The sequence below is a fragment of the Nothoprocta perdicaria genome, unplaced genomic scaffold (genome assembly GCF_003342845.1).
Source record: "Nothoprocta perdicaria isolate Ctin4 unplaced genomic scaffold, notPer1 scaffold_54, whole genome shotgun sequence".
In the NCBI taxonomy this organism is placed as follows: domain Eukaryota; kingdom Metazoa; phylum Chordata; class Aves; order Tinamiformes; family Tinamidae; genus Nothoprocta; species Nothoprocta perdicaria.
Genome location: NW_020455799.1, coordinates 1,220,724 through 1,233,488, shown reverse-complemented (window position 1 = coordinate 1,233,488; position 12,765 = coordinate 1,220,724). Strand labels below are relative to the sequence as shown.

At 35.4% G+C, this 12,765-nt stretch overlaps 1 protein-coding gene across 1 annotated transcript in view; it reads left to right on the top strand.

Moving 5' to 3' along the window:
- The window catches only part of SPATA17 (spermatogenesis associated 17), an 80,013-nt gene that overhangs the window by 29,187 nt on the left and 38,061 nt on the right, over positions 1-12,765 (top strand). The window contains exon 6 of the mRNA XM_026048418.1: positions 2,709-2,832. Coding sequence (XP_025904203.1) covers positions 2,709-2,832 — 124 coding nt within the window. The remainder of the gene's footprint in view (positions 1-2,708; positions 2,833-12,765) is intronic.

The following is a 12,765-nucleotide window of genomic DNA, read 5'->3' as shown; positions in this document are numbered from 1 at the left end:
TTGCATCCCGTTATCACTATACCTGAAATACAAGTTTGTATTTTTAGCAATATTTTTCTTTAAGAATTTGGATCTGCAGTTAGATGTTGAATAACAAAGCCTTCTGTTGGGAAGAAGTAAATAAGAATATGAAGAAGCCGTAGTTAGATATTGATAGACAGTTTACCAGATAGTGATACTGAGGCTAGAAAGATGACTCTGTAATGAAAAACAGCAAGTAGCAACATTAAATATGTAAAACATAGATCATATGCTCTGATATTGAAGGTAAAGTGGAATAAAATAAAAATAAAGTTGATACTATATGCACTTCCTATTTATTCTATTTTTTATGATTGAGTGATACAGAACAAAGAGTTTCCAACTGAAATGCTTACGTACCAACATRCAGTGACTCTGAAATCTGCACCTTAAGGACAAAGAAAGGTCGCCAATCTCTCCAACTCCTAGTTCTTTGTCAAAAATGGACACAGTTAATGAGGTTTGTTTGGTACAGCACAAATTCTCAGACACAGATAGAGATCCTTTCAATGGAAACAAATTTGTTTGGCTTTACCAGGTTACTTAGCGATTAATAATAGCCTTGAGATGCAGGTCAGAAGGGTCATCGTTCCCGCCTGCCAACACAATCTAAAATGTGCAGCTAGTTCGGCTCTGCAGGCTTTGAGGCCCCCAAACACTATGCATAAAGTAAAACAGGCTATTTTCCAACTTCTTTTTTCATATTAATAAGCAATTTTCAAGAGAAGGGTGGCAAAATGGGGGCCATGCCACTCTAAGTAATTCATTTATTTTGCAATTTAATCTTATGTTGGAAAAAAATTACACTGCTGCAAAAGCATAGCATGGTGATTTTTAAACGTCAGTGTGCTTCATAAGTAACCTTGTGTGAAATATTGTATTAGCAGCCTTTAACAATAAACTGCAACAAAAAATGTTTCCAAAGGTTGAAACAGATCTATACATCCTTTCAATCCTTAACTTATATCCTTTTCTTCTTTTTGTCTTCTACATTTGAAATGAGGCCTGCATAATTAATAAACACTTGATAAAAAACCTTGAAAGATTATAGCATGAAACAAAGAAAAATTCTACTTGGTAACTTGCCTTTAAGAGTGTTGTTCACAATATTCATGGTATTTCTCTTTCATGTATTTTGATTATTTCGTTTAACATTATGTTAGTTAAGATATTAATAACAACAGGCTAAGTAGCAACCTTAGAAGCACTTTTAGGAGCAATATGACTTTCCCATTATATAATTCATRTCACTGAACTTATTCATATGCGTATTTTGACAGGATTTGACCTTTGTCCTAGAATGTCTTTCTCGCYGCTTGTTGAAACCAGTGAGATTGGTAATGTGGGTCTCTTAAGTTATCCATTTTGTTGGAATATTTGATTTATCCAGATGGGTGAATAGAGTTTTTCTTCGTTTATCACATCTTATCACATGCTCACATGCTCAAAAAAGTGCGAAAGTGTCTAGATTTATTCACTTAATTAACTTATAAGCAGTCTAAATGCTTGACTGAATATATTTGGTGTCTTTGGCACACAGGTTAATTTGCTCTAGCCATTTCTTAATAACAATAATAACAATGTTAATCAAACTAACCTTTTTTGCTAAGTTGAAAAAATTCCATTCACATGCAGTGGTGAACAATAACACAGAATTATATTCTATACAGAATGTTAATTTACACCACTTTTTGCTTAATTTTGGGCAAGTCTGGCTCTGTGGAAGAASGCCATTGAGGTAAAAGGCTACGCCTGTTTTGTCTTGCAATTTCCTCTAGCCGTGTATTTAGAGCCAGGAGTTTACTCCAGTCTTTCAAAGCTGATATTAGATATGGTTCCCTATCTCCTTATTTCTTTTACAYGGAAAAAAAAAAAAAATCTAAGACCTATTAAACACCTAGACCTATCTATTAGATATCTCTTAGATCTATTTAGAAGACACTCTGCACTAAACATATGTTGGCTTGTTGGACAGTTAGACTGTAGTGTTGCTCTAGTTGGTTTTGGTRTACTATTGCCATCAGAACACAATAGACAGTGACCTGTGCAAGAAACTTAAGGCTATGCAAACGTCTTGTAAGGATATTACATAAAGTAATTACATTCCCTACCTCTGTGGGCATTCGTACTCGTGCAAGAAAGCTCAAGGGTTTAGCAATGAATGTCAGATCTTACCCAGTGTCTGCTGTCCTCATTTTTTTTAGAGTCTCCTGTGTTAACAGATCAGGGAATGTTATAAGGCGCTATCTAAAACGTAACAACTTTGAGACTCAAGAAAAATTACAAAATTAAAATCACTTCTATTTATAAAAAAATCAAAATGATGCTTGAAACAAACAAACAGAAGGCAGCCTGCATGAATCTTTCATGAAACTATTAACATAAATTGATTGATGTAATATTCAAAATAATATAAACTAATACACTATTGATAGACATGGTTTGTTGAAGGATACACGTACAATATAGCATTTACCATTTTAATCTTCTTTCTTTTAGGTAGAATCCATGTAGAATCCTGCTGCTGTGGAACTGAATGTTCTTTGATTTAACATTTTATTGATATTGCTCCACTGTTAATGAATAATAGCAGAACTTCATGAAGAATAAGCTATACGAGGGTTAAAATCAAGTAAAGCCTTATCAGGGTTTCTGCACTGTATTGCTATTCTGTTGTTCTGTTACAGGAAAGAACTGAACGAATACGCAGAAATGAAAGAGAAAGAAAAGAGAAGGAAAGAACTAGAAAAGAAAGAGAAGGAGAAGCATTACCAAGCCCGAAAGATGCATTACCTCCTTAGCACTGAGCAGGTTGGTATACCTGTCCCTGACAGCTCATGCAAACCACTGGGGCCCCAAGCCTGACAGAGATAAACTAGCAGGCTGAATGGGACATGACTTGTTGAAAAGATATCACAAAGACACTACTTCGAGTTCAATTTAGTGCTTTTCTATAGGCAAGAGCAGGTACCATGACTATTGTGTGACAGCAGCTTCATAGAGGCAGCATCAGCACTGCTGGCAGAAAGAGTCCAAGTCAGCAGTTTGATCTGCCACTGTGATAACACAACACGAAGGGCATAACCTCGCTTTAAAAACTCATTTTGACTGGCTTATTGTTGTGTTGTTGCACTTGTCAAGAACTAACAAGTTATTAAACTGAGGAAGGATTTCATTTTTTTCCCCCTTTTTAATTGAGCTAATGCTTGGATTGGTGGTGTGTTCTGCAGCTTTTTAAGATTATAAATGCAGGTTTTCAGCTATGGCTTTTCCTAGAACAGCCTGAATCAGCTCATTTAGTTTGATTGCTTTCACATAGAAATGCCATATAAATTTTGAATACTTGCTGAATAATTTGTTTTGTACGAATAAAAACTTCAGATTCTTTAAGCTTCATTAGGTATGTTGTTTTGCAGACAGGTGAATATGGTAGTAAATATATCTTACAAATATGTCTTACAAAAATTGATCTTGTTGCTAATGGCTGTGCTTTTGCCTTTTTTAGTCTCTCTTTATAAATTTTTGTAAAAAAAAAATTATGGCTGTAAATGTTTGATGATTCGATGTTCCTCATATGACTACAACACTGACATGCAAAACAGGGTGTGTTGGTATGAACTAGATACTTCATTTTTGCTGCTTCCTGCTCTGATTGTTTTTCATCGTTCGTTAGTTCGTTTAGAAATGTTAATCTTAAAGAAGCAAGATAAGTACTATAACACTTTGTGACAGAAAATTTAGTCTTTTCCTCTGGAAATCAGTTGTGATCAGTGCATAATTAGAAATACTGCTACATTGACAGGATATCAGTTATGAAAACTGAATATATAAATCTAATTAAGTAATTCTAATTTAAAAATCAGTGAAAAATATTATAGCATGTTTTATGAGAGGCTTTTAGACAGAGGAGTTTGTTAGTAACTGAAATTAGGTAACAGTAAATATTCTTTCCACATGTAGAACTAGARTATTAGGAATAATTGTGTTTTTGTGTTATTTTGAAGTATAAAAAATAACTGTACAAAATATTATATATATTACAAATATATAAACAATAATAATCARCAACAGCACAAAACTGGCTAGTTAGAGACAATTAGTTCCTTGTGGCCTGAGAAAATGTTAGTAGACTCAATTCACGACCGATGAGGTCGTGAGGTCAGCAACCTACAGCACCTTCCTCAGGAACACCAGGCCGTGCCCTGTGTCAGCCTTCCACCCTGAGAGCCCTCGGTAAAGGCTGGCAATAACTATTATGTTCTGCTGAGTCTGGCTTTCCAGTTTTACCCAACTAGAATTTGGCTGTCAGTGTTTTGCAGAACAAAATACTCTTGGCTTTRCTCACTGGAATGGATGATGTGGAATTTTTCCTTTATCGCAAAACGGTGCTCCAGAAGCAATCTTCTCTTTCTGCAGATGCTATTCTGAAACATGAATGAGTGTAAATCAATGCAACATCTAGAGACAACCTGACAAATAACCAAGATAGATATGGAATAAACTATTGTAATCAAACTGCATATATTCCACAGCCATCATATTCCATAGTTCTACRGTCATAGAATTTGATATCTTTCTAAGGTGCAAGGCATGTTACTTCAGTCAAGAATTTACTGTTTTGCTGCAGCTCTGTCTGTCATTTTGCTCTCTATATCCCTGTCTTCTGATGTGTCTTAAGCTGTGTCTTGTTGTCTTCAAAGGACAGTTAATTGGATTTACTAAACAGGGTCCATCCATGTCTCAGTAGAGCTAGGCAGCCAAAGTCAACACTTCTGAGTGAGTTAAGGCAGCAGAGGGCACAGCAACAAGAGCAGGAGGCTGGTGAGCTGGCCTTGTGGGAGAGCCRTGGGCCAAGCCAAGCCCAGCGAGCTGTGGGTCCGACCTACAGCTGGGGGCCGTGTGTRCCTGAGCTGTGRGTCCGACCTACAGCTGGGGGCCGTGTGTGCCTGAGCTGTGGGTCCGACCTACAGCTGGGGGCCGTGTGTGCCTGCCCTTCCTGCTGTGCACAGCGGGAACAGTGACATGGAGCGGAGCCACCCCCTGAGATCAGGGCTGCAGAGACCCAGACACGTTATCTAGGATGTGTTACGAAGTCTCTACACCAATTGTCCTCTGCATTTCACTGCCCTGGTTTTGACTAATGCACTGAGCTCYTTTGCTATGAAACAGTGACATACAGGCAAATCATTGATTTATTAAAAAAATTGTATTATACTATAATTTACTTTCTTCACCTATAAATTTATGTATAATTAACTGAGATTTTCTTTTAGATTTTAATTAACAGTTTATTTTGCCACAGGAATTTACCAAGATACAACTGTCTCCTATTACTACTTGTACATTTACCCAAAGATGTTAATGCAAATAAGAACCAAGTGGCTCATTTGGTTAAAAGAAATGTTACTATTTTACCAAAGTAGTCTAAATAAAAGAAAGTTAACCAAGTTAGGGCATTTGCATGATCAGTATTTTCTAACAGTAGTAATATTAATTTGTTGCCATAGACTTAATGACTGTCTCTCTGAGAAACTATGTTTTGTATGCATCGTGCCAAATTCGACAGAAAAAAGCTTTATGGCTCTACAAAGAAAACAGCCATGTATTTTTTTCTTCTKCAAGTAATGCTCACACAAAGCAAATATAACCATTTTATAGGTGTATGACTTTTCTTGAAAAAACAAAGTATACTTTTATTTGATTGATACTTAGTTGCCAAATAATATCTTGAGAAATAAAATATGAGCTCTAAAACTTTATGCTTATGAAATATTGAGCTTTTAATCACATTATTTTGTATGCCAGTAGCTTCAATAATGAGCCAAGTAACATCTGACACATCTGAGCTTTCTTTGTTTGAAGAAAATTTCTCCTATATGACTCCCATAGTTATGAAAAAGACACAAGAGTCCATACCACTGTTACCAGGTAGTAAATTATGTTGTCTGCTCCACCTACTGGTTGCTTTTTGCAGGAGATTCCACTGTAAAATTCGTCAAAAAAGTAAATCTATGAAGTGTCAAAACTGCACAGTTTTGGAACTGAGTTCCTTTTTAAAAATAACATTCTTTGCTCCAGATTTTAAAATTGCATGCACATGTATACACATGTGTGTGTAYAGCAACATTTGCTTTGTCTGCTTTTGCAGTCTGGAATATTCTGAATTTATGATAAACATGCCCTAGACATTTAAAAATTGCGTTACAAGTTTAGTAAACCTCTACCTTTGTTCAGAATATTTCTTATCATTTTGTATTGGTAGCAGAATAGGAATAATGGTGCAGATCTATCATTTTCTTTATTTTTATCTATCAAATCTTGACCTGCATTGTAAGTTGTGTTGACACATAAAACTTACTATATTTAAGTCCATAATTGGTTGATAAGTGGTCAATAGCTGCAGCATACTATTTCTATTACTGTGTGAACGAATCTTTTTTTAGGTGTCATTAATGAATGAATGAAATATTTAATAGAATGTTTTTATAAATGTATTTATCTGTATACATTTTCTATCCAAACTATTACAATTTCCCATTTCGTGTTAATGAAACTCACTGTAAGTGAATAGGTTCCTACTTCTGCCATATTAGTTAAGGTGACCTTTGTAGAAAGGGCTAAAGTTTACTAAGTGCTGACAACTGTCTTTAAAGTCAATGAAAGACAGAATCATTAAAAATATTAATGAGACTGTAGAACTAGATAAGAAGAGCACAGATTTGTTGTAATATAAACTTGCAGTAGTCTGATCGTTGTAATTTCCAACCTCACAGAAATTTTTCTGGTTGGTCTTGGATTTGCAATGCTACTTAAAATTACTTATATGGTAAATTCCACAGAAGCTTGAGGGCTTCGTTATACAAGTACAAAACCTATGTTAACAATAATGAGAATGTGATGATCACTTAAGCTTATCCACATTGCTGATGAACTCAGCTCAGTGCTTCTTTCCAGAGCTGGATCTCCTCTTTGACAGTCAATGCTGAAATTATGTGTTGTGTGGGAACTTCTATTCCATCTGTGCTAAATACTTAAACTATTAAGACCTAGAGAAAGATTAAATCATCCAGTTGTGTTTGTATACCTACCTAGACCCTCGGTTTCTGTAGAGTTTTCTCTGTTGGGCTCTGATCAACTAGAAGAATGAGATGAGTCTGACTGAAGGTTCATCTGGCTCAACATCTTTTCTTTTAAAGGGGCATACACCCAGGAGAAGTATAAAAAATGGGACAAGGGGGCAATATAATGACACATACTCCAAATACTGCTACAGCAGTTTTCAGCAATCTGTAGTTGAAGGAGCTTTCTGTTTTGGGGTTTGGATCTATTCCTCCAGTTCCTGCCTGTTCCCAGAGGAGAAATATCCTGAATAGGAAAGAGCATGATAACCTACCCAGCTCCACACCACTGACTAGCAGAAGGTCTGCTCTTGCTTTGAAGACCACGATAACTCATTCTCTTTGTAATATCTTTCTACAGCATGCTTGTTTTACAACTTATATTGTCATCTGTCACAGGGGAATACACAGCTGCAGAATGACCTATGCTCTCTCCACCATTTTGTGCTGCTCTGCCATTGAGCTCTTCCACTTCAAGGAGCATTCAAGTCCATCACTTTCATGTCCCATTTAGTAGGGTAGCAATTTCTCCCAACATCCTTTGGCAATTGATGAAGAGATCCTGTAGAGTAGGAAATATTTTTAATAGAACTAGTTTTGACTGAAATGGTGCTTAACTCTTCGTACTGTAGATAATATTTTTTAAAAGTCCTCGAGAACAAGATTCTATGAGAAGAAAAGCAATTAAGTGAGTAATAGTGAAAAGTTCTAATGTCAGCAATCAGAAAAGAGTTTTTTCCATTCTTGCTCACTCATACCTACTGTCTAATACTCACTTCATAAATAATGGGAGCCATTTAAGTTCATGAACTTTGGATTAAGGATTTTTTGAATAAAGGTAGCAAAATCATGACATAAGATTCCAATGCAGCTTTTTTTTCTAAACAATTTTCTTTGGATTTTTATGTAGTTAYTATAGAACCCACAATTGCATAAGTCATTACCTCACAATTTTGTCAATTTATGCAGTAAAAGTATATTTTAATTCTTAATTCAGCAGATATTGAATTTTAAAATATCATAAATTAGATAACTGCATTATTTTTAATCACATTTTTCCTGTTGTCAGAGAAGACAGTTCATAAACATTACACTAAGTGTGTTTGTCTCCTTTCTAGAGGACTGGAAGTCAGGAGTTAATGCCAGTGAAGTTAGTGCAGTAATATTAGATGTAAATGTTCTAAGTGAGAATGAACAAAACCAAAATATCCTTACTGGAGCTAATGAATATCGAGAAGGTACAGCTGTTTAAAATATGTCTAGCCTGTCTAATATGCTGTTTTGTAAGAACTTGAAAATTGATCTGAAATGACACTGTTTGACACCAATTCTGTCTCTCAATACCTAGCAGTGCTGTTCCTATAAAGGTGAGGACTCGATGGATGAAGCAGTGGCCTCTGATCTTTGGATCCACAGTTCAGGAGCCAAAGCTGCAAGTTTGGTCATTTGAGCTAAGTCCCAAGCCAACAGTCCACATCACAAAATGATTATACGTAATTTGTTACTATTGGCAGTGCCTGTTCCAGAAAGGCCAAGGACTAAGCTGGTGTGAAGAATGAATTAGCTCTTACCTTTTAGATTTTATTTCCTCCCTCTTTACTGTTATAAATTTTATTATCCTGTCTCTGAAACATTCAGGAGATAAAATTATCATTCATTATAAGTATTAATATTTCCTGGAGATGAACTAAAAAGATCTTTTTTTTTTCTTTTCTTTTTTTTTTTCTTTTTTTTTTTTTTTTTCTTTAATGTAGGTATCCCAATCATATCCTCACCTATCCATGGGTGTTTAATACCCCCTCATCACTTCCCTGCCAAGAAGTCAGGTGTTTCTGACTACTTCCCAAAGCTTGTACAATAAAAAATCCCATTTAAATTAAAAAAGGAGAGAGTGAGCTTTCCTAGCTCTCAGGCAGGCTTGCAGCTGCATTTTAATAGCTTTAGTATATAAAGCACTTTATACTACAATGTTCTGTTTTTATAAAGTATTATTTTCAAAGGATTATTACGGTGCTTGTGACAGGYATGTCTGATCAGCAAGCCTGCTTTGTGTGTGTGCTCACTTCCATGTTGGAGGCCAGATATACCAGCCTGTTCACAGGGATACAGCATAAGAAAATTATTGAACTCTTTTGCCTCCTGAGAGACTAAACATGCTTGCAATCTCTATTTGCTTGTAAGGAATCACGGTTAATGTAGCTTTATGTGCCTGTCAAAAAGAAGAACAAAATGAGGCAAACTGAAAGTGTCCCATTAAGTGAGCTGTTTGTAATTCTGGAAATCATGATACCTAAACAAAGGAAAATATTTATGCCCACATGGCTAGTACTGTTACTTCTGTATTCCACAAATGAGCCTCAAGCAGTTTGCACAAAAGTCAGAAATCTTTAGTTCATTTAGGGTTTCCTTCCAGCTCTTGCCCTCAGGGTTCCGTGTTTGGAAAAACTCAAGACTGTAATTCTGCCTCTCAACACAGAATTGGGATGATTTTAAAGGAAGAGAAAGTTTAATTGTGCTTTCTATGTGAAAATCAATACTGCAAGCCAAAATATACCTCCAGCATAGCATCTGTCCCGTGTACACTCTGCCATTTACTGACCAGGTTTCCAACTAAACTTTCTTAAATTTTACAGTGATTTGCTCATCTTTTCCAGATATTTTCTTCTTTTTCTCTAAAAAGAAGTGACTGTCTTGCCGGAGAGGGCAAGTACAATCAATGCCAAAACTAGGAGGGCAAGGTAGGTGAGCTTCAGACCCACAATCCAGAGGTTAGGTAGGTGCTCTTTGCTGACACTTTAAACCATATGTATAAGATATAGATGGCTATATACTGTACCAGAGAATTTTCCCAAGTATTGTAGGAAGTACTTGAAATAGTAATTTCTGCTACTCCTCACCCCTGGCTTTATCTTATTCACTCTTCTCTAAACTCTCATCTAAGCRCAAGTGGAAAGTGAAAATGTTTTCAATAGAAATCAAGAATTTCTCTTTTTTCTATGCTCCCCAGATGCCCAGAGATGCCTCTYTGTCTATTTCATAAGGGCAGTGAGCGAATGGCCATAAACAGAACAATTTTGACTATAATTTTATACATGTTCTGCCACACTATTACAAATTCTATTTTTCCTAAAGGCTCCTCATTTTAAAATCCTCTTAGTTTGCTTGATATATTCTGCTTTAATGTCATCAGGAAAATTTGTCAGTAATTTGATGTGAAAAGAAATGAGAGTGTTTGTATTGAAGAATCATCAGCCATCACAAATGGCTTAGCACATGATCAGATGTAAAGTTGGAGAGCTGTTTCGTGCTTGATCTTGTGCAAAGGCTTCTGACTCAGTCACTTACAGACATCTTCATGTAGACATGGCAAGATGTCCCAGAGCTTCTGCTAAATTGCTTCTTAATAGGCCTGTCATTCATACTAAGCATATATTATCACAGGATAGTGGAGATCTCCATATCTAGAATTAGTCTTTTAAAAATAGAGTGGATAAAATGCTGCTCAAGTCCTTTTCATCATCAGAATTGCAAAATCTGTATGTTTTTCTTTTTCTTTTTTTTTTTTTCTTTTTTCCCAGACAACAAACTTCTTGCTCTGTTCCTGTGGGTAGGATTAATGGCAGAGTTTAAAGGACAAGCTGTGTGATCTGTCAAATGTGTACATGCTGAGATCTTGAAAAAAACATGGCCACATTTTGTGTATTACTGTTCATTGGGGTGGCTAAGGGTTGGAACTGCTGCAGAGTCAGAAACACTGATTAGAGGTAGTTATATTGAATGTTGGCTTAATGTGTGATGTACAGACATTTAGCAAAGAATATTGCAAGGAATTTGCTACGTAGTACAAATGTGTAACAAATAGCTCGCACAGAGCTGCATTCACACACGTTTGCTCACAGTGTAACCCTGCTGATTTCCTGAAATTGTTATTGGGATAAATCTGGCAATGTGTAATAGTTTATTTGATATTGAAGGAGCTTTGGTGTGATGTACAGTCTTGTTGGCGTTATTTTTGAAGCGGAAATATTAGAAGAAGTCTATATTAAATAAGAGATAAGTGTAGAAGAGATTTAGGATGGCATGGGAGAAGTCATGGAGATAAAATGCTGCTCATTTCTCAACATCAAACCTTTCTATTGACTAAGGAGTGGCACAAACAGCATGTGTCCTTACTTTCATGAGACTTCCAAATGAGTGATATATACACCCATTCTTTTTGAAAAAGTAATTTAGCAAGTATTGTGCTAAAGTTCCATCATTAACTAGCCTAGTTTGTTCAGACTAATAAATAAAATTATTAAGTTACTTAATATTTATTTTTCTTCTTGATTTTAACTCAATTGGGAGTCAAATGAGAGGTCAATGAAAGGACTTTGAATGTTCTGAGTCTGCTATGTGTCTTCATCATAAGAATATTGTTTCCTATGCCATCACTCACACATCTAACTTATTATTCCTGGTCAAGTTATAAGATCTGCGGTAGAATTAGATCTGATAGAAAAAAAAAAAATTCAGGAGAGAAGCAATGGAAAATGGATGCATTTATGAAATGCCTCTGCATGTGTTGGGCTGCAGTTGTTCGGCTATTGTGCCCACTCATGTTCTCTGAGTTTACCTATTCCTTGGTCTTGTTGTCTAATTGCCAAAGCTGTTGTTACCTGTTTGAAAAATGGTATATATATATATATATGTATTTTTTTCCTTTAATTGGACTTGTATCTCTGCAGGTTTAGCGGATGGTTTTATGGTCTGTAGCAAGGATACCAGACTTGAATGTTTCATTAATGACTCTTCGTATAGTTCATAAAATTACWGCTTGGTCTACCTATAAATGTGCATTTGGAATATGATGGCACTATTATTTTGATATCCAGCAAACATTTCGCAGATGAAAAGGACTGAACTGTGCTTTACAATCTGAAGGCAGAATAACAATAATTAATGCTACTATTACTCTGTTTGAACAGATTTGATATTAAGCAGAGGACAGGTAATTAATCCCACTTGAAAGAATATGAAATACTCATCACTCATAAATGAGTTCTTCAGTCTCTGCATAAAAGCAGTGTCTCAAACAAAGCTAATATGCCAAAGCCACAATAACACAGTAGGTCCTCCAATTCTTGTTTAAACAAAATTCCTGAGAGTATATTTTTGTAAGGATTTCAGGATTGGGCCCAAGGAGTATCATTAGCTCAGTGAGAACTGAACCAACATTTATGTAAGTGGGTAACATTTTTCACATTTTTTTTTACATTATTAAATGTGAAAACTGGATCTTAGATTGGAATGTTGAATTGGACTATGCTTTTATTGCAATCTCTGAATAAATTTGCACTATATTTCTTCATGATTAATATAAAAATATGTTCATACTAATATATTAACATAAGAAAAATAGAGATTATTCCTAGTATGAGAAGACACATTCTAATGTGACTTGAATATTTTTGATATTACAGATTTGAGTTCATGGACTTTATTTTATTATCCTTGTTGTTATAGTAGTATAGGCATTGAGTATTGAGTTCTTGGAGAGGATTCTTTCCTAAATAAATCTTATATTTAAGATATTATCCTTTTATTTTGACAGCCTACTACAAGCCAGTTATTTTACAGGTGTTAC